The following is a 20,626-nucleotide window of genomic DNA, read 5'->3' as shown; positions in this document are numbered from 1 at the left end:
GAAGCACTTCCCTTGTGTGAGGGAGGTGGCCCTTAGGCCATTGTCACAAAAAAGATGGCACCAGGAAACTACAAAGGCAAATTTGCTTCAGGCAGAATGGAGCCTTGCCCCAGTTTAGGACAGAGGCCATCACTGGCACCTGGTGTAGGCAGGTGGGAGCTGCCTGTCATCCTTGGGTACTAGAATGGATAAGCCTGGAAAGAAATGTGTAAAGGACCAAAATCATTTTGGTATTTTCAAAACTCAGCACATCATTGAGATAAATGCTGCTTTTTGTGGTAACTTGGGGACAAAAGGCTCTGGCCTCAGAGCAGAGCCATATGCACTGACGTTACATCAGGGCTGGTACAGATGTAGCCCTGTGTGCGAGCACAGACCCTGCATGATGCTGTGTTCCGTCTGACAGATCACCTCTCCCTAATAGCCTCAAAGAGGAATAACTATACAGAGAAGTCCCCGGAGCTGAGTGTGGCGGGCGTGCCTGTCATCCCAGAGAAAGGCAGAGACTGGGGATCATGAGTTTGAAGAGAAAGTCACTATATAGCAAGGTCCTATCTCGTCCTAAGTTTGAGGATTTTTAGTTACAGAGGGATATCATGAGTACTCAAAAGTGGCATTCCTTTTGGGCCCTACTCGGCATGGCCTCTCCACATCCCTGACGGTGTGGTTAGTGTGAGCTTCTGTGCCTGTCCCTCCCCATCTCTCCACCAGCACAGACCTCAGCAAGACATGACAGACAGCGGTTCCCAGTGGGTCTTTGTCTGCGGGTGAAAGTGCTTATGTTTACTTATCTGACTGGGGTAGGAGCTGACAGTCTGAGGTTTCCTGTCCCTTCCATGTGACCTGCCATTTCCTTATGCAGTCAATGCTCTCAGTTTCTCAGGGCCTTCACCGACTTCCTGGCCTTCATGGTCCTCTTCAATTACATCATCCCAGTGTCCATGTATGTCACAGTGGAGATGCAGAAGTTCCTTGGCTCCTACTTCATCACCTGGGATGAAGACATGTTTGATGAGGAGATGGGGGAAGGGCCTCTGGTTAACACGTCTGATCTAAACGAAGAGTTGGGACAGGTAGGTATCTTCTAGAGACTCTGCCTGCTTTCTTAGCCCTACTAAGGCTAATTGACTATGCCCTAGTTGGTCTGGGCTCTCCTTGATTACTGGCAGTTCATGCAGGTCTTGCACTCGGCCTGCAGATATGCTGCAACGGTGAAAATCAGAAGTAAGGGCAGCATTGGAAATACACTGATAGTGGTTTTGTTTTTCCTGAGTGTATCTTTTTAAACTTGATTTACGTAATAACACTCAATAAGGTTCTTTTAACTTTATAATGTGAAAAAGTGATGATTGCCCTAGCTGAGAGGAGTAAGCACAGTCCCAGGGCTTGCTCACTTATCCTGCGCTTCATAGCTAAAAGAATGCAGAGCATGGTGGGAGGCCACTCTCACAGCACTTCCCTGAGGCTTTGCTCCCTTCACCTCACATCAAGCAGGAGGAGCAAACAGAAGGACCATAGTCCTTTAGCTCAGAACCAGGGAGTCCTGCATGGTCTGTGCTATGATTTCCAGAGCAGTGCAGAACGAGACAACGGATGTGAGCCTACAGTCACAACATCTGGGACAGCCATGCAGGGCCTCCCCTCGTGAGGACAATGCTCATGCACACCACAGCTGTTGCCTGTGCTCTCTGTGAGGCCATCAGGGTCCCTCAGAGTAAGAGAGGGCTGGCACACACTCAGTCTGCTGACTGCAGACCTCCGTGTTGCTGCATAGGAAAGAATACCCCAGAAAGACTGGTTCCTTCCTTCTCATCCAGCCTCATGGGGAGTCTCTGACCTTTTCCCATCCTTACGTCACCGGAAGGGCCTTTTGGCATGTGGCAGTTCATTAAATAAATCATCCATTTGAATTGGACCTGCCCTGCAGTTGCCTAGTAATACCATGTAAACAGTCTAGACTGACAGGCACATGTCCCCACCTGCCTTGGGGAAAGCCTCTGTTACTGCAGAGGACACTGCCTGTCAGAGTTCCAGCTTTCTGATATGTTCCTCCAGGGTATTTCATGCCCCACCTCCTGCGTAACACATTGGTCTGTTCTTTAGAAATTAGTTTAGGGCAATGTCCAGGGATGCCCTGGGACAGGATGTCTCTCCCAACCTGGAGTCCATCACAGAATCACAGAATTCAACTGTCCTGTCCTGAGCAAGGCAGGCTGCAGCCTGTGTTCAGTGTGCTGGGCCACCGGGGTTGGCACCAGTCAGTGCCTCCCCAAAGCAGTGGTTTCACCTGGTGCCCAGTGCCTCCCTGTACATCTTGCAGTGCAAGATGGCAGTTCTGTCTGTGAAACAGACACTGCCTACCAGCCAGTGTCTGTGTCTGAAGCAGAAATGACTGCCTTCCAGGTAGACCTCATTCAGGGGCTTTGCACATTTTCCTGTGTGACCCTCCCATCCCTGTCATATGGAGGAGGAGCTGAGGCTGGAAAGGCTTTCCCAGCATCCTAGGAGTTAGGTGTGGAGTCTCTGTGGTCTCTGCCTGTGTCGTATGCTACAGGTGGATGAGTGAACAGTCTGTGCCTAGCAGGGCAGCTCATGCCTTTGATCACCAGTGTCCTCAGTGGGCACAGATGCAAACTAGCAACAGCACCAGAATGACCACTTGACACGATCCAGTGGGGCTTACCCCTGGCCTGCCAGGGAAAAAGAAAGTTAAGTCGCTCCTGTTTGCAGAGCTGTAGAAAACCCTGAAGACCAACAAGAAACTATTAGAACTCTGCCAGTGTCGCCAGCATTTATCCCTAGTGCTTGTACTTGCTTGTTTGGAACCTGTTCTCTTTTGGATGGACACCTTGCTCAGCCTAGGTATAGTAGGGAGGGCCTTGAACCTTCCCCAAAGCCATGTGCCTTGCCCTCTCTGAGGAGTGGATGGGGAGTGTGGAGGGAGGGAGAACTTGGATTGGTATGTATAATGAAAAAAGATAGTTTGTTTTCTTTAAAAAAATAATTAAAAAAGAACTAATAAATTCAGTAAAGTTGAAGGGTATGAGCTCAAACACATCACACTGGAGTCTAACATTACTGTCAGACCCCGGGATTAAAGACTCTCGCAGACCTGTCTAAAATAGCAATGGCCATGCTTCCTTTGTGTCTCCCACCAACAGAAATAATGGGACTTGTGTCTGGGTTTTGACTGGATAGATGGCGCAGCAGTTAGAACACTTCCTGCTTTCTCAGGAGTCCCAAGTTTGGGTACCAGTCCCCTTGTAGGGCAGCACACAGCCACTTAAAATTCCAGCTCCCAGGGATCCAACACACTCTTCTGGCTCCGACAGGCATCTAAACTCGTGTGTGTATGCCCATACACAAACACTCATACGTACATATAATTGTTTTGTTTTGTTTGTTGTTTTTGTTTTTCAAGAGAGTATTTCTCTGTATAACAGCTGACTGTCCTAAAAGTAGCTCTGTAAACCAGGCTGACCTCAAATTCACAGATACCTGCCCTTTTCCTTGTGTGTATTCTGTCTTCTAAACCTTTTCCCATCCTGGGAGCCTCAACCTCTCAGCCCGGTAGAGAAAGTTCTTCCTTCTTTCATCTGTGCCGCCCTGCTTAAGGAGAGTCAGGGCTCCCCTCATCCTGCGCTGCACAGACACTTGAAGCCCTGGCTCCCTGGAGGCCAAGTTCTGTGAGGCCACATTGTGTTCCGTCTTGTATTTGTCACCAGTATGAGGAGGGGAGAGCCTCTTTCCCCGAAATGGCACCTGTGTGGGTGAAGGGTGGTGCTGTGGGTACCCACACGTGGTAGTGGATCTATATGGACAGACTCTCAGAAGTTCCTGTCCCACTAGGATTGTAATAGGCTTGGGCTAAGAACTGTCACCTGCCTACATGTCTTACCTTGAGTGTGTGGTACCCTCAGGTGGAGTACATTTTCACAGACAAGACGGGCACCCTTACGGAGAACAACATGGCCTTCAAGGAGTGCTGCATCGAGGGCCACGTCTACGTACCTCATGTCATCTGCAATGGGCAGGTCCTTCCTGACTCTTCCGGCATCGATATGATTGATTCTTCCCCAGGAGTCAGTGGAAGGGTAGGTTGCAGGCCCTGGGGCTGCAGGGTGTGTCTGTGCCACATGATCAGGGATGTGAGTAGGTGGGGCACTCTCACTCACACAAGCTGCCCCGTTCATTTGGGCAGTATGGCAAAGTCAGTAATCATTGTAGGACTTCAGTGAGGTCATGGTTGGACTCTACCATGGTGTGTCCCCTTCCAAGAGACACGAGGTCTTGACAGTGGTTCCTCTGATAGAATTGACCTGGGAGGAAGAAACAAAAAGCACAAGTAGGACAGGCAGTATTCTGAGAACAGTGTGAATATGCACAGTTTGCATGTGTGCAACTTGCATGTGCATACAGATATGTGCACACCTGTATTTACATGCACATAGATACATGTGTATATATGATGCACTTGTGCTCACACACATGCATACACACACCAGAGTGCCATGGCCTCGGGTCTTAGTGTCTCCGGTCAAGGTTCAAACCAGCGCCAGTTGTATGGTAACTAAAGGGTAAATCATGACTGCAGAACACTGGCCTGTTAACGACAGATGAGCAGTTCACAGTCAGAACTCCTTCAATGTGAGCTCCAATTGATACCATTTTTCAATAAAGGGGAAGGAGTAGATGCCCCGTGGCCATCCTGAGATCTGCCATAGCTCCACACCCTCCCAAACCAACCCCAAATCCCACCCACCACATTGGTTGTCAGGGAAGCCTATCATTGGCCACTGTGCTTCCCAGCTACTGAGGACCTCAGGAATCTGACTACAGGGTGTAGCCATCACTGAGGAAGCTGGACTCTGAACTGGGTCAGCCCACGGTGCCCTCATGACTCTTTTCAGCTCAACATGGGGCTCCTAGCATCTGCTTCCAGGGCTGTGTTAGGACTGAGCTTCAGGCTGCGGGCACACAGCTGGAGATTAAGTCATGTGAAGTACAGCACTCTTTGCCAGTAGCAGACTGCCACTGCCACACAGGCGCTGTGGCCAGGAACTGGAGAGTAGGGTTTCCAGGAATGAGTGTGCCAACTGCATGGGTGACATTTTCCCCACAGGACATGGCCATTCCTGAGTGTGTTTATAACCATGCATTCCTGCTTCCTAGGAGTGTCATTATGAGCAAAACCCCTTCTTTCAGTCTTCACTGCCTGTTAATACTTATATGAGTTGCCATGGCAACTCTGGAGCATGAAGGAGTCCCACGTGCTTCTCTTTTGTAACCACTGAGACAAGCTAATGACAATCCCACCTCCCACCCCCGGGAGGTCTTAGCCTCTGCTTTGTGGGACTGTCCAATCTGCTGTCTCTTTCATATTTTCCCCACCGCAGGCAGAGGTGTTACAGTTTCCCTGACTGTCTCCACAGGAGCGGGAGGAGCTGTTTTTCAGGGCTCTCTGCCTGTGCCACACCGTCCAGGTGAAGGATGACGATCCTGGGGACGATGTCGATGGTCCCCAGAAATCTCCAGACTCTAAGTCCTGTGTGTATATATCGTCCTCGCCTGATGAGGTTGCCCTGGTTGAAGGTGTGCAGAGGTGAGTCGGACGGCTGGTCTCAGAGTGTTGGTAATGGATCTGCAACCCAACTTATGAGTCATTCTAGAAAATTCTGTATTGTGACCTCAGGGCCCTTGCATTTTTTGTGGAGGTAGCTTTCCTGTCAGCAACATAAGCCCTTGTTGCTGTGTTTTCTGTGTGTATTGCTGTCAAAAAAAGAAACCCTCCCCAGGCCTTCTTTTTGATCCCGAGATGCCAAGCACCAAGGCCGACTCTCTGCAGCTCTCCCTGTCACCTGACCTGGAGAGCTAACAGCTAGATGCAGTCTCTGCCTGTCACTGTTCTTTCTTTGTTTGGGTCTTTCCACCTGGGACTTTTACACTGACGAGGGGGTCTTCCTGGAGTTCTTCCTGCTGTGTGAGATGTGGCATGAGACACAGACATCCAGAAAAACACTCCAGACGTGTGACACAATTTCAGGTCAGGGATATCACTAACCTTCTCAGCTCACAGTTCTTATGGAACAGTAAACTCCCAGTGCTGCCACCAACAATGTGTGCAGCCTTCAGAGACCGAGAACACAGAGAGAACATTTTCATACCTCACCTCTCAGAGTAGTGAGCGGGCTTGTGACTAAGCAAATCTGCTTTTCCTATAAAGTTTAGGTAGTGGTAAAGATGTGTGAATGATAGTGCCCTTAGTAGGTGTGCAGGCCACCCCAGTACACACACACACACACGCGCGCGCGCGCATGCCACCACCTCAAGGCCCCTGAGGCTAGTTTTAGAAGCATTTTATAGCAATAGTTCTCAACCAGTGGATCACAACCCCTTTGGGGGTCACATATCAGATGTTTACATTATGATTCATAGCAGTAGCAAAATTACAGTTTTGAAGTAACAATGAGATAATTTTATGGTTGGGGTCACCACAACATGAAGAACTGTATTAGGAAAGTTGAGGACCATTGATTTATAGAGGGAAGCCATGACTGCTGCAGGTAGGAAAGTCAGGTCAGGCTGCCCCGCCGTCCATGAGCTCTTCTTCTCCCAGGGGTCTTTCTCTCAGCTGAGGACAGCGCCCAGTGGAGCAGGTGGCCATCATCACCCATATGCCCAGCCCCTGACTGCTATGGTAGTTGGTGCCGGATGGGCTAGTGTGTTCTGTCCCATCTTTTATTAAAGCTACTCAAGGTCAGACCTTTACTGTCCTGGCAGGTGCCTCATGGCTAGAGGTATTCATTTTTACAGTAGAGGGAGTGTGGGCCAGCATCACTGCAAATAGTCACTATGGGCCTATATCCTGTCAGATAACTAGGTTGACCAAGGGCTACATAATTTATATTTTTTTAAATTATTTTTTTTTAAAAAAATCCCAGAATGTATTTCTCACAGTTTGGGGCTGGGAGGTCCAGGGTCAAAGCACGAGCATCTCAGAGGGTTTCTTCTGTGCCCAGAATGGTGGCAGCTTGGAGAGAGGACGAGAGGGCAGAATTATTCTGTGTGTGAGGAACCCTCTCCTGTGGTGGCCATACTCATCATTTCGTGAAAGGCAAAGTCTTCCCGGCCAACCATCCTTGACATTTGCACTAGGGCTGTTTCTACCTGGGGACTTTGGTGGCTGTTCACACTGTGGCAGATAGCCTCTGAGGTTTCTATTTCTACTGAAGTCACTCACCAGTTAGTGAAATGTGGTTAGAAGCAGAAAGTGCAGCCCAGACACCTGATCCTGGCTTTCCATAAGCCACCAGCATCCCCAGAGTGCACCTTCTCAGTGTAGGGCGCAAACTCTTGGGTCATTTTCTGAGGTGGTAAATAAATCTGAGTCCCGTGTCCTGGCTCTGTAATGCACCCAGCAACCTGTCCTGATGAAAGTGCTTCCTTAAGAAGGATGGCCCAGTATACAGTGAAGACTCCCTGGAAGAGGCCTGTCTGGATTTCAGATTCAGCCCTGGGTTTGCCTTCTCTTCCTGCTGCAGGCTTGGTTTCACATATCTGAGACTGAAGGACAATTACATGGAAATACTGAACAGGGAGAATGACATCGAGAGGTGAGGAGCTGTCTGCATGAATTTGTGTCACTGGGAAAGAACTAAGTCTTAATCTTTGAACTAAGCTGCCCGGGACCATGTGAGAGGCAAGTCCGCACACTGCAGTGCTTCAGAGGCCCTGTCTGAGCTGAACTCAGTGGCAGCTCTGTCTCCTGGAGAGATGGTCAGACTTGCCATGAGAGTTGCAGGTTCTAGCGAGAGTCTAAGTGAGACACAGATATTACGACCCTCTGGGCGGAGTCATAGCCTGGACTGACCCATCAGCACTCTTAAGCACTGATCCCAACACAGGGCTGGAGCTGGGCATCCTCTGAGGCCCAGAACATCCACAAGGGCATCCACACAGTGTGGAAAGGGCACAGGGAGTGGTGAGAACGCCCCCTTCCTGCTGGTACGATCATTTGGAAATCATTCAAACTCAGCACCTTCTTGGCAGCAGAGAATAAATGCCCCACGTTTCTGTTTCAGATTTGAATTGCTGGAAGTCCTCAGTTTTGACTCTGTGCGGAGAAGAATGAGTGTGATCGTAAAGTCTGCCACAGGTGAGATTTCTCCTGATGCTACATGGTGGTGGCTTTATTCTGGCGGGTAATTCTCTAGGAATAAAAACCATTCCACATTTGTACACGTACATGCAGGTGCATGTGTATGTGTGTGTACATTCAATGGAGTGTTTCTGTGTTACCATGGATAACATGGGCTGTTATTCCGCAGGCATTGCCCCCCTTGTTTTTTTATCTTAGACAGTGTTTCTCACTGACTAGGACAGACTGACTGGCCAGCGAGCCCTAGAAATCCTCCTGTCCCTGCCTCTCCAGCACTGATATTGCAGATGTACACTGCCTCTTTAAGCATGGCTTCTGGGAATTGAACCCAGGTCATCATGCTTGCAAGGCAGATTCCTTACCATCTGAGCAGGGTAACTGAATAGGACCTGAGACAGAGTTTCAGAGTAGGCAGCCGAGGGTCGAGGGTCAGGCTGAGACAGTGTTTCAGAGTAGGCAGCCTAAGGCTGGGCTGAGACAGTGTTTCAGAGTAGGCAGCCAAGGGCCGGGCTGAGACAGTGTTTCACAGAGTAGGCAGCCGAGGGCCGGGCTGAGACTTTCTGCAGAGCAGCTGGACTGAGCAGGTGTCATCAGAGCTGCTTTCTCTGCTTGGTGGCTGCTTCTTTGCTGTCTGTTAGTGTCTGTTACCTGGAAGGAGAAATTTCTTTCCTATTGAGAAAAGGAACATGCAAGCCAACACGAAGGTGCTCAGAGCTCCGAGGACAAGGCTAGGGATGTGGAAGATAGAGTTTCTCATGAAGCTTCGTGAGACAAAGGATGGCCTATCCATGGAAGACTCACTTTGGGAAGAGTCATGCACTCGCCTCTGGCATTTCATGGAGTTTGAACACTCCTTTTGGGCCAGGAGCACACTCTTTGCTCTGTTATGCCCACCCTGCCTACCCAACCCGACTCAGGAAGTATTTGCTCCTCACGGGGAGCCCTCATTGTTCATGGCTCCTGACTGTCTTGAGTCCGATGGGCTGTAGGAATAAAATGGGGCCCTGGCGTATTTCATGGATTGCACCTCCTTCAGATCTTAGTGTGTTAACTGGTCTTTAAGATGTACTTTGAAATGGTCTCCGCACTGGTGTCATTTGTTTTCATTAATAACAAGCTGAAAAGTAAATGTGTCTTCCCGTGTAGTAATTAAATCCAGCATTGTTTTCTCCCTCGTCTTCCAGGAGAAATTTACTTGTTTTGCAAAGGAGCAGATTCTTCAATATTTCCCCGGGTCATAGAAGGCAAAGTGGACCAGGTCCGGTCCAGAGTCGAGCGCAATGCAGTGGTAAGACGCTGCCCTGTTCCAGCCCCCCTTGCTCTGCACTCTTCACTCAGCCCTGTGGCTTTCTATGCTGGAGGTCATCCTCCCGTTTAGCCGTTCTCCTGCAGAGGCAGCTCACATCCTCTCAGCTGTTCCTCCCAGGACTGAGGAGCCAGAGAGACCCCATGCCTGGGATTAGATGACTTTCTGCTGCATTCTGCAGAGGCTGTACTAGATAGACATTCAGATACAGCTCGGTCACATCCCCTCAGAGAAGGTCCCCGTGTGGTGCTGCCGAAGGCATGTGCTGGCTTCACTGAACTTATTAGGACAAACTTCTTGAAGCCCTGGTGTTCACTTTCATTAAGTGGGTACATTGGGGATTCTGACGCCTTCTGCCCACAGTCACCTCCAGGAGCATCACTAGAGACACACTTTGTGTTAATGAGAACACTGACATAGTGCATACTGCATTGTTCTGGATGGTTCTCCACACCGGAGAATCATTTTCCTAAAGGGAAGTAGTTAATTGTGTTGAAAGTACATCTTCTTAAAATACTCTATTGAGCTATAGTCGATATATTAGTGTGTTCATCTTAAAGAGAAAAGTGGGTAGCTTTTGATTCACACTTGTAAAAGCCTTGCCACACAGTGTCCTCCAGACCTTTGTATTCCCCTCCGTCAGCTCCCATCAGCCCCCAATGTTTGCTGTCACTGTAGATGAGCCCTGACCCTCTGGCGTGGTCTTATCAGTAGCATCACAGCGTCCTTTTCCCACTGAGCAGCCCATCTGTGCTGATGCCCGACTTACTCATTTGTTCACCTGTTGATGGACATTTGAGACTGAAGCCCAGCGAGAACTGCTCTCTGAATACCCCGAAATTCCCTGAGTTCCTGCGGAGATCGCCATCGGGAGTTCCATAGGATCACAAGACTCCAAATGGCTTTGAGTAGCATTGTCATCTAAACAAGATGAAATCTTCAACTCCACGGAAACACACATTTCTGTTATTTGCTCTTCTGTGATTTTCAGTGTTGTGTAGTTTTCAGTCTATGAGTCTTTTCCTCCGTGAGTAAGCACATTCATGAATGTTTTCTTTCTGGTATAATTGTGGTTAGAATGCATTCTTAATCTCCTTCCCAGAGTGAGTATTGGGAACGTGTGAGGTGCTGCCAGCACGCCTGTGCTGATTACAGCATTCATGCAATAGCTCTGGGATTTCTTGAGAGGAGGTATACGTTCTTTATGGTTTTCCAACTGCAGGAGCTGGCCATCTGCATGTGCAGTCTTGAGAAAAGCATTCTTTTGGATTTGGGTGCCCCTCTTCCTTACCAAATTGCTCTGGTAGAATTTGTGGTGCTGAATTGTGTTCAGCAGATGTGAAAAGGCGAGAGAGTCCCGCCCTCTCCTCGCCTTGGACCCGTTCTCGGGGAACCACGTGAAGTCGTCTCTGTGTTGTTTTCAGTTACTTCCTCTGCACCAGTTCAGTCATCACGTGGGGCTTCACCCTGGCCACACCATGTGTTCCATTAGTCCATTTCCTAGGCTGGATCAGTCTGGCATCTGGGGACGAGTTGCGTTCAGCCGTGGCTCACATTCCTTTCATGTTGGAGTAGTGCTGTTGGATCCAGTTTGCTGGTGTGCATTTGAGGTTCACTTCATGTGTGTTCATAAGGGGCGGTGCTCTACAGTGCTCTCTGGGTGTAATTGTGCTTTCTATAGCTTGGTAGTGTTTCACACAGGACTTTTGTCCTGCTTAACCAGAGGCTTTCAGAAAGGCGCTCCACCTCACGGCGCGCCACAGTAGAAAGTCCCTTTCTGCCTTCACAAGCAGAGGCTCGTTCATTACTGAAAGCCCAGTTCACCACTCCCAGCACCCTCCATCCTGGACATTCTGTCTTTAGAGACCTCCTCGTCTGACTACTCTTCAGACTTATGGATGGAGCACCCTCCATCCTGGACATTCTGTCTTTAGAGACCTCCTCGTCTGATGACTCTTCAGACTTGTGGCTGGAGCACAGTGTTTGCCTGTGCCCTTCCTTCCCTCGTGAGGGTTAGAACTGTTGACAGCAGGGTCTGTCCTTCACACACGTTAGGAGGGCTAAAGAGCTGTAAGAAGTTGACAACACATGCAGGAAGTGTTCTTAAAAGTCTCAAATCCAGGATTTGCGGTGCATGTTGAGGAGGCCCGTGAGTGTCACACTGTTGTACATGGTAAGGTGGAAGAGCAGGAGACGCCCAAGGGAGCCACACCAGGAGCCCAGGACAGTTTGGTGTGACTTGGCAGGTCACCTTCTTCACGCATGTCAGAACCCCTCATCCTTCAGGCTTGTTTTAGTTTCCCGTGTACCCAGCGTGTGGATGAATAAACTTGCAGTCTTCCTTGGTATTCACTACTGTCGGATTCTGACAGGCTCCCAGCTTTGGATAAACCATTACCACAACATTACAAGTTATCTCCCCAAAACACAAATAAACTCTGTTTGTTTACATGAAGGGAAAAAGTCTATGTTCTGTTGTAGTGGCCTGGTAGAGGTATCGTAGGTTACAGTTCTAGATGTACATGATTGTCCATATTTAATGTAATTCAGTAATTCCTTGAGGGTGGCTGGGTTATGACTCACTCTCTTCAGATGGGTATGAAGAAGGCCTGAGAATACATTCAGCAGGCAATGATGGATTTACGTTAAACACTGACTTGTGTTCCACAGGAGGGTCTGCGGACCCTGTGTGTTGCCTACAAGCGGCTTGAGCCAGAAGAATATAAGGATGTTTGCAGACTGCTGCAGACCGCCAAGGTGGCGCTTCAAGATCGGGAGAAGAAGTTAGCAGAAGCCTACGAGCAGATTGAGAAGGACCTGATTCTGCTTGGTGCTACAGCTGTAGAGGACCGGTAACGCTGCCATGTGTGTCTGTTCAACAACAGATGGGAGAGGCCGTGAGAGTGGGGTGGGCAGATGGTACACACGTCCACAGTTACAGGTGGAGAGGCCATGGGAGTGGGGTGGGCAGATGGTACACACGTCCACAGTTACAGGTGGAGAGGCCGTGAGAGTGGGGTGGGCGGATGGTACACGTCCACAGTTACAGGTGGAGAGGCTGTGGGAGTGGGGTAGGCAGATGGCACACACGTCCAGTTACAGGTGGAGAGGCTGTGGGAGTGGGGTGGGCGGATGGTACACTTCCACAGTTACAGGTGGAGAGGCCGTGGGAGTGGGGTGGGCGGATGGCACACACGTCCAGTGCCAGTGTGTTCTCGCTGAGGACAGCTTCACTGTTTCCCTTCATGTAGAGCGACAACCCAGAAAACCAGAGCTGGGCGATACGTTCCTGGCCACACATAAGGTCCCTGAAAAGGCACTTTCTTCCAGATAGTGAAAGTGACATCTTGACATCATGTTACACATGGAAGATCCAGTTTCTCTTCTTGCCTTAGAAAGGAATTAGTAGTAATTTTCCTACTATTTGTAGGAACCTGCTGCTGGCTCTTCTGAGCACAGCTTGACTTTTTAGATTTTAATATCTTCGACATGTTTGTCTTTGTTGAAGAAAGTTAACAGATTGAAGTGGACTAACCCAGTAGTCACAGCTGATAAAATGTGAGAACGCTTCTGAATTCTCAGTTACAGGGTGAGAGCCAGGAGCTCTTGCCGTGGCCTGAGGGCAGTGATGCAGAAAGGGCTTTAGGCTGCTCCAGGGAGGGGGCTTCTCAGTGGATGTGCAAGAAGCCCTTGTGGGCAGCTGACATGGCTGGAGTTAGGCCACAGAGCATGGAGGATTGACACCCAGGAGCACTAGGGATCAGTGGCAGTAAAACAATGTTCTCTTCTAGTCAGGGTTTCGCTGTGTAGGCCAGGTGACATAGAACACGTGTCCACCTGGGATTACAGATATGATGTCCCGTTGAAGTGATGATTGATCACAAGTTTCTTCTTTAAAACCCAGAGTCAGCATCCTTACCAGTCTAGACCTTGGGCTCCTTATCATTGCTCAGAAAAGTTACAAGATCGGAGGTAGCTGTCCTCATTTGTGCATCTGTAGTGATGGCGTCTCCACACTTCAGGCCAGGCGCTTCCTCCCTGGGACTCGATGGCTTTGCAGGGTTATGTAGAGGTGAAAGGTCATACCAGATTTCACACCATGCTGGCACATGCTGAGCCAGCAATGAATGTTAGCGAGCTGTGGGGCCACTGGTATTATTACCAGCCTCTGAACTGGATTCCAATAGAGCCTGGATTCCAGTTTGATAAGGAACAATATGAGAACAAATGGTACCAAAAGGAAATGCCATATTTCCCAGTTCCATTTTCCATTTCGTTTCTGGTTTTAATGATTCTCCTAAGTGGAATGATACTGAATTGTGGACGGATGTTAGGCTCAGGGAGAGGATGTGGCTCAGGACAGCCCCTTAAGTAGCTCATCCGTGTTTGTTTGATAGAACCTCGTGCACATCACTATAAGGTGTGCGCTCTGGGAGCAGCTTCAGGTCCTGCGCATGTGCTGTTTCATAGAGCTGAATATTTTGATGGCTTCATGTTTCTTGAAGTTCTTTTTTTGGCGGCCTTGGCTCCTGAGCCCACTGTCTGGGTTCTACTTTCCCAGGCTCCAAGAGAAAGCCGCAGACACAATCGAGGCCCTGCAGAAGGCAGGTATCAAGGTCTGGGTGCTCACTGGAGACAAGATGGAGACGGCCTCAGCCACCTGCTATGCCTGCAAGCTGTTCCGCAGGAGCACACAGCTGCTGGAGCTGACCACCAAAAGGCTAGAGGAGCAGAGCCTGCACGATGTCCTCTTCGAGCTGAGCAAGACAGTCCTGCGCTGCAGCGGAAGCCTGACCAGAGACTCCTTCTCGGGGTAGGCTGCTCCTCCCACCGCCTCTGCAAACCAGACCCACCTCGTGGGATCCTGCACCTCTGTGTGCCCACAGTCTGTGGGTCACCTAGAGGCTTTGAGTGGCATGGAAGCCTTTCCATGGCTGGATGTGCCTGGGCAGGCAATTTCAGGCCGATAGGTGGAGAATGCAGAAAGATGTTTTCAGTGGTAAACTTTTCATCTGCTGTTGTGCCTCGTGGGTCCCTCGTGGGTGCCTCGGGGTGCTGCCAGAGAAGGTGGTTAGTAATAATGGAGGCAGCAGTGTCTTCCCAAGAGTGTCTACCGGTTTGTTCACACGTTTCACAAGGGCCTCCCTTACCAGGGCTGGGCGAGTCATCTGCAGGTTGTCTCATCTGATTCTGATGAGTCATTATTTTATGTCTTTATTTGTGTGGGTGTCCACGTGCATGTGCCACAGCGAACATTTGGAGATTCGAGGATAAGTTCTCAACTTAAGACAGTTGGGCTTAGAGCACATGCCCTTATTGAACCGTCAAGAGTCATATGTATTTGGCAGGACAAGCCAGCCCTCCAGGTGTGTGCAGATTTTAGGTTGTTTCTAAATGAGCACAAAGTTATTTCCCTATTGCTCTGCAGAACTTCGGGGTTATGGATGTTGTCATTCTGAGGCCTTGCAAAGGAGCCTGGAGAGATAGCTCAGTTGTTAAGAGCATGTGCCGCTCTTCCAGAGGGCCTAAGGTTAATTCCCAGCATCAATGCCAGGCGGCTTCCCACTGCCTGCAACTGCAGCTCCTGGGAGGTCAGACTCCGCTGGTCTCAGCAGACATGTGCCCACACCTACATACAGATTATACATACTTTAAAATGATAAAAATAAATAAATCTTTATAGCCCAGCAAAGGGAGACTTTGACCATGTTCTCACAGTGAAGTCACCAGGGCAAGAAGCCTACGAGGTATTAGCCGTACAGGTAGAAGGAGGCTGGCATGGAGAGCAGACGTGAAGACCTGCCCTTCCAAGCCCACCTTGTGGTGTCTCAGTGTGAGACTTATACACACTCTTAGGAAGCTGTGACTATGATTTCACAGTGGTGTCACAGAGGTAGCTCCAGTTCCGCAAAGGTCGGAGTGATGGAGAGAGAACTAGGAACCTCCTGACTCCAGGCACCATGCGGATGCCCCAGGTATGGTAGAGCGGTGACTGAGTGATCTCCCCTTCTGTGTGCTCCAACAGACTTTCAACAGATATGCATGACTATGGTTTAATCATCGACGGAGCTGCGCTGTCCTTGATAATGAAGCCCCGGGAGGATGGGAGTTCCTCAGGCAACTACAGAGAGCTCTTCCTGGAGATCTGCAGGAACTGCAGTGCCGTGCTCTGCTGCCGGATGGCCCCCTTGCAGAAGGCGCAGGTCATGAACTGGCCTGCATGGGGAGAAAGCCTTTCCTTAAGTCTCACTGTCTCTGATAGCCAAACACTTAGTGGGAGCATAGAAATGTCAGACCTAAGTCTTAGATTCTCCTTGAGGGTCAGGCATGGATGGCCCCTCCTAGAGAGGTGCTATAGTGCCTTGGGATTCCCATTGCTATTTTTGGGTTCTCAATTGATGTATACAAATGCATGTATACTTACTTACATTTCTTGTCTTGAAATAAGAAAGCAATCTGTAGTTTCCCTACTTCTCTGTCTCATCCTAATGCATTGTACTTAAGCACGGTACATGGGGGAAGTGCATTGTACTGAAGCATGGTGCATGGGGGGAGGTCTATGAAGAACTAGACTTGGAAATTAAGAAATAGAAGTCATGCAGGGTGCTTATTACGTTGACATATTTGATTTTTATGCATGACGGGTTTGAAAATTAAAATAGCATTAGAAACAGCTTCTTTTTAAAAATTGTGTGATACCAAGTGGTGTAGAATTACAGCCCCTTCCTGCAGACTGCATTAGTCCCAGGCTTTTCCAATACCTGGATATTACTCTAATTTTGTCTTCCTGCCTTTGTGAAGTCACGTCATTGATCATATCTTAGTTTCTATGAGACAGTTTGACCCTCTGTGGAGGAAATAGTCTGAGAGCTCTAGAAAGGAGCAGTGAGTAGTTTCCCTCTGACCTACACCAGCTGTGTGTCTCAGTTGGTTCTGCCCAGCTAATAACCCTAACGAAATCCAAACAGAAGATAAACTCCATGTTTCTTTCTTTTCCAGATTGTTAAGTTAATCAAATTTTCAAAGGAGCACCCTATCACCTTAGCAATTGGTGACGGTGCGAATGATGTCAGCATGATCCTGGAGGCCCACGTGGGCATAGGTAAGTCATTGCTGCTCTAGTTGGGATCTGTGCTTTTGGTAGACACAGGCTGTGCCCTGTCATGCAGAGAGACCTTGGGTGTCCACCTGTGACTTGTTATTTTGCAAGCAGATACCAGGCAGTGGTCACCTGGGCTTAGCTGGCTCTGGTCACCAGTATATGCACCCTTCATTCTAGGCGTCATCGGGAAGGAGGGTCGCCAAGCTGCAAGGAACAGCGACTACGCAATACCCAAGTTTAAGCACTTGAAGAAGATGCTTCTTGTCCACGGGCACTTGTATTACATCAGGATATCTGAGCTCGTGCAGTACTTCTTCTACAAGGTAGGGAGTCCTCTCAGTTTCAGCGCATGAGACCTTCGTTGGTGACTTTATGCTTCCGGTCATTTATCTGAGCGAATAAGTGACCATCAGAAAGTAGGTTGCTCCTGTAACAGGATTCCTGACACTTCTTGAGCCTCCTCAGACTTTAACATAGAGCCAGAAGGACAAGTTGTGTGACGTTTGAGGGCTCATGTCTTGTTCCTTTGAACAGTTCTCCCCATGCAGGCAGGTCCTTGCTGCTGACCTCTCTGTCACCACCGCCTTCTTTCCCTCTTGTGTGTCTCCTTCTGCTGCCTGTGATCACCAGGGCCACACTATAGATGTGTACGTTTCATTTGCCACACAGGGAAGAGAAGCATTTCCAAAACCCACTCAGCTGTCTTTTAAGATACTGGGCCTGCTTGTCATGATCCCCCACGTGAAACAGTGTATCACTGGTGGCTTATGAGCCCTAGGCAAGCCCGGGAGTCTCTGCAGAATGCCCTTAAACTAATAATGCTCACTACTTGCCTTTCAGAATGTCTGCTTCATTTTCCCTCAGTTTTTGTACCAATTCTTCTGCGGATTTTCACAGCAGGTCAGTGTGAGATCATAAGTCGGAAGTTCATCCAAACCGTGTCTTCCTTTCCAGTGGGTGGCCTTAGTGAGGGGATCCTCTTCAGGATGCAGACAGACCCCTGTGGAGATCCGTCGGGGCCCAGATGCACCCATCCTGTCGCTCCCAGGGCCTGTGAACAGACAAAGGGGAAAGGGTAGGCCATGGAGTTGAGGAGTTTCCAGCCCCAGACCGGATGTCAGGAGGCCAACATGTTCCTAAACACAGGCCTCTTAATGACTTAGCTGATGGGCTCTGGGTTGGACTGTATGTGACAACCCACACCTGAACCTTCATGGGCGTGGGGGTCATCTTGGAGTCTGAGACATTGAAGTATACAGGATGAGACACTGCACAATGTGTTCAGATGGACAGTGGCCAATGGCTAATATCTGGAGCCACCAGGGCTGGGATAATTGAAGCTAAAAAATGTAAAAGTGAACAATTGTGAATTTTTGGGTCCAAGCTCTGCCTGGACCTGATGATTTTAAGCCTGATGATTTTAAACCTGATGAATTTACTTCATGAAATTTGAAATCTGTCCCTGTTGTCTGTCTCTATAGAATAGTGGCTTCTATGCATTGTAGGTGCACTTTCTATATTTTAAGCTTCTTTACTCAGGGCCTTTAGGAACATGGCTCAATTGGTAAAGTTCTTGCTGTACAAACATGAGGACCTGAGTTCAAATCCCCAGCACCTATATCAAGCTGGGTATAGCAGCGTAAGCCAGTGGTAAGGAGATAGAGGCAGGAGGACATGTGCTAACCGCTCTAGCTGAGTCAGCTCCAGGTCGCCTGATGCTGACCCCTGGCTTCTACACACGCATGCATTTGCACATACCTGCACACAGTACCACACTAAATCATGACATCAGTCTGTCAAAGCCATCTCGCAGCCCCACTCAGATCCCTTCTCCTTCTCGCAGACTTTGTACGATACTGCGTATCTGACTCTCTACAACATCAGCTTCACCTCCCTCCCGATTCTCCTGTACAGCCTCATGGAACAGCACGTGGGCATTGAAGTGCTCAAGAGAGACCCATCCCTATACAGGTATGTGCCTCTGCCCTGTACAGGTGTGAGCCCAGGGGACGGAAAACAGTGCAGAAGCTGCCAGCCGGCTCCTGCTGCCATTTTTTTCAAAGCTAGGGTGCACTTGCTTCCTGTGGATGGTGTCTAAAGAAATGGGTTCTGCACTAGGCTTGAATGCACGTGAACCTTTCTGCATCCCACTGCTTGGTAGAGGCAGGAAAGCTAGGAATGGAACCTGCATCTGTCCACCCCTGTGAAGTCATTTCTTAGTATTAATGAAATAACTTTTATACTATCCCAGAACTGCCCAGATTTTCTGACAGTTACAGTGTTTCATAACAGGGAGATTCCCATGCTCTTGAATTTCTCCAGGTAATAATGAATTGGATACTGCAATGCAGCAGCCAGTCAGTGGCTACATTGTCACCTTCACCTACCTCATTCAGGTTTCCCAGGACCTTTGTCTTACTCATGTTTGTACACAAATGTGTGCTTACTTCTGTGAGGTTTCTTCAACTGTGTAGTTTCAGAAACCACATTAACATCAGACAACCTTCCCCTGTCCAGTTCACAGGATCTCATGTCACAGGCTTTGGGGACCTTTATTACATTGTTTAGTCATTTATGAGACCTTGAAACTTGAGGAATTGTGCGTGTGTGTGTGTGTACGTGTGTTTGCGTGCGCACATGCATACATGCACACTGTTTCAGACATGTACACAGAGGGAATGCTATGGACAAACCCCAGTGCAGTGAACAGGCCTAGAAACTCATGTAGGTTGGTAGCAGGTCCACGTTCAGTCTGCTGATCAGTGTGTCAGATAGTGCACGCTGTTGTGTGTTATTTCCATCCAGAAGACAAGAGCACCCCAGGTTTCCTTTAACAGCATTACAGCTCAATACGGGAAAAATGTTCAGAAGCTAGTGGGGACTGAAGAGCATGTGCGTTCTGTCCTGTTCATCGTCATGGCTGAGGCTGCTTAGTACCAGGTGGACAGAGATGCTGCTGCAGAGTGGTCACGGTTTTCCCACTCTTTCCCTCAAACAGAGACATCGCCAAGAACGCATTGCTCCGCTGGCGGGTGTTCATTTACTGGACATTTCTCGGCGTATTTGACGCTTTGGTATTTTTCTTTGGTGCTTATTTCATGTTTGAAAACACAACCGTGACCAGCAATGGACAGGTCAGTACTGAACGTCTTGTGGTTTCACTGATTAGTAATAAGCCCCACCCTGTGCTGTCGTTGTGTAGAGCAGCCTTGTGAGAACAGCTCAGCCTGTGGTTAGGTGAGCAGGAGAGAGGTGTGGCTCTGTGGAGCCATCTAGAGGAAGGACCAAGTCACATTCGCCAGCTATACGGGAAGGTCGTCCTGAGGTTTTCGTGACAGGTTCACAACATGCATCCCACCGTGAGCTAATCTCGGTGGTTCCATGGTTTTATCCAGCCACCGTACTTTGGTATGGGAATTAAGTTGTGTGAGTGTCGCTCCACGGTGTGTGAGCATGGCCCCTTACAGTGAGTAGCTCGTAGTTCTTAATGGACAGCACTGTTGTTTGCCTACTTTCTGGGGTCTGTTTTATTTGTATCTTGCTTTTTTCTTTTTGCCACTTGCTTCCCTTCCCACCTCAGATAATGACCACCAACACAAGCATGGTAAGACACCGTGGGTTTGTTCTCTCTGTGTTTTTGGAGTGCATTACAAATAAAATATTTCTTGAAAATATTTTCAAATGTGACTTTTTCTGTGTGCTTTGTTGGTAGAAAAGCTGTTAGCCATCCCTGCTCTCTACTGGCCTCAGAGCCCCCTGACCCTGCAGGGTGTCTTCTCCCTGAGTCTCTGTCAAGGCTTCAATGAAAGGGGGTTGTTAAACTGACCCCATAGGTCTGCATGTCACCGTAAATAAAGGACAGGAGGCCTGCTGGGGACCTTGCTTTGGTGGCATACCTGTGCTACCTGGGGAGAACAAGAGGCATCCAGTAAACCTTAGACCTAGATGCAAGTGCCGAGCCCAGCCTTAAGCCCGGTTAAGATCACAGGTTTTGATGTGGCTGTTCGAACAAACACTGCAACTGACATCAGAGAAAACCCCTTCCAACCATCACCTCAGG

The 20,626-nt window shown here is 49.0% G+C and overlaps 1 protein-coding gene across 6 annotated transcripts in view; it reads left to right on the top strand.

Annotated features, from left to right (window-relative positions):
• The window catches only part of Atp11a (ATPase phospholipid transporting 11A), a 106,015-nt gene that overhangs the window by 68,774 nt on the left and 16,615 nt on the right, over window positions 1-20,626 (top strand). For 3 of the 6 annotated variants that reach the window (XM_041673607.1, XM_041673609.1, XM_041673610.1), the window contains exons 12-26: window positions 876-1,073; window positions 3,921-4,094; window positions 5,433-5,602; window positions 7,542-7,613; window positions 8,082-8,155; window positions 9,343-9,446; window positions 12,135-12,316; window positions 14,026-14,277; window positions 15,490-15,667; window positions 16,464-16,566; window positions 16,744-16,889; window positions 17,407-17,466; window positions 18,410-18,537; window positions 19,565-19,700; window positions 20,147-20,170. In XM_041673607.1, coding sequence (XP_041529541.1) covers window positions 876-1,073; window positions 3,921-4,094; window positions 5,433-5,602; window positions 7,542-7,613; window positions 8,082-8,155; window positions 9,343-9,446; window positions 12,135-12,316; window positions 14,026-14,277; window positions 15,490-15,667; window positions 16,464-16,566; window positions 16,744-16,889; window positions 17,407-17,466; window positions 18,410-18,537; window positions 19,565-19,700; window positions 20,147-20,170 — 2,001 coding nt within the window. The remainder of the gene's footprint in view (window positions 1-875; window positions 1,074-3,920; window positions 4,095-5,432; window positions 5,603-7,541; window positions 7,614-8,081; window positions 8,156-9,342; window positions 9,447-12,134; window positions 12,317-14,025; window positions 14,278-15,489; window positions 15,668-16,463; window positions 16,567-16,743; window positions 16,890-17,406; window positions 17,467-18,409; window positions 18,538-19,564; window positions 19,701-20,146; window positions 20,171-20,626) is intronic. The other 3 variants (XM_041673608.1, XM_041673611.1, XM_041673612.1) reach the window with 1 other exon arrangement.

This window comes from Microtus oregoni, unplaced genomic scaffold (genome assembly GCF_018167655.1).
Source record: "Microtus oregoni isolate MIOR12 unplaced genomic scaffold, Mior012 000024F_ref0000369, whole genome shotgun sequence".
NCBI lineage: Eukaryota > Metazoa > Chordata > Mammalia > Rodentia > Cricetidae > Microtus > Microtus oregoni.
This window is presented reverse-complemented; position numbering and strand designations above follow the sequence as displayed.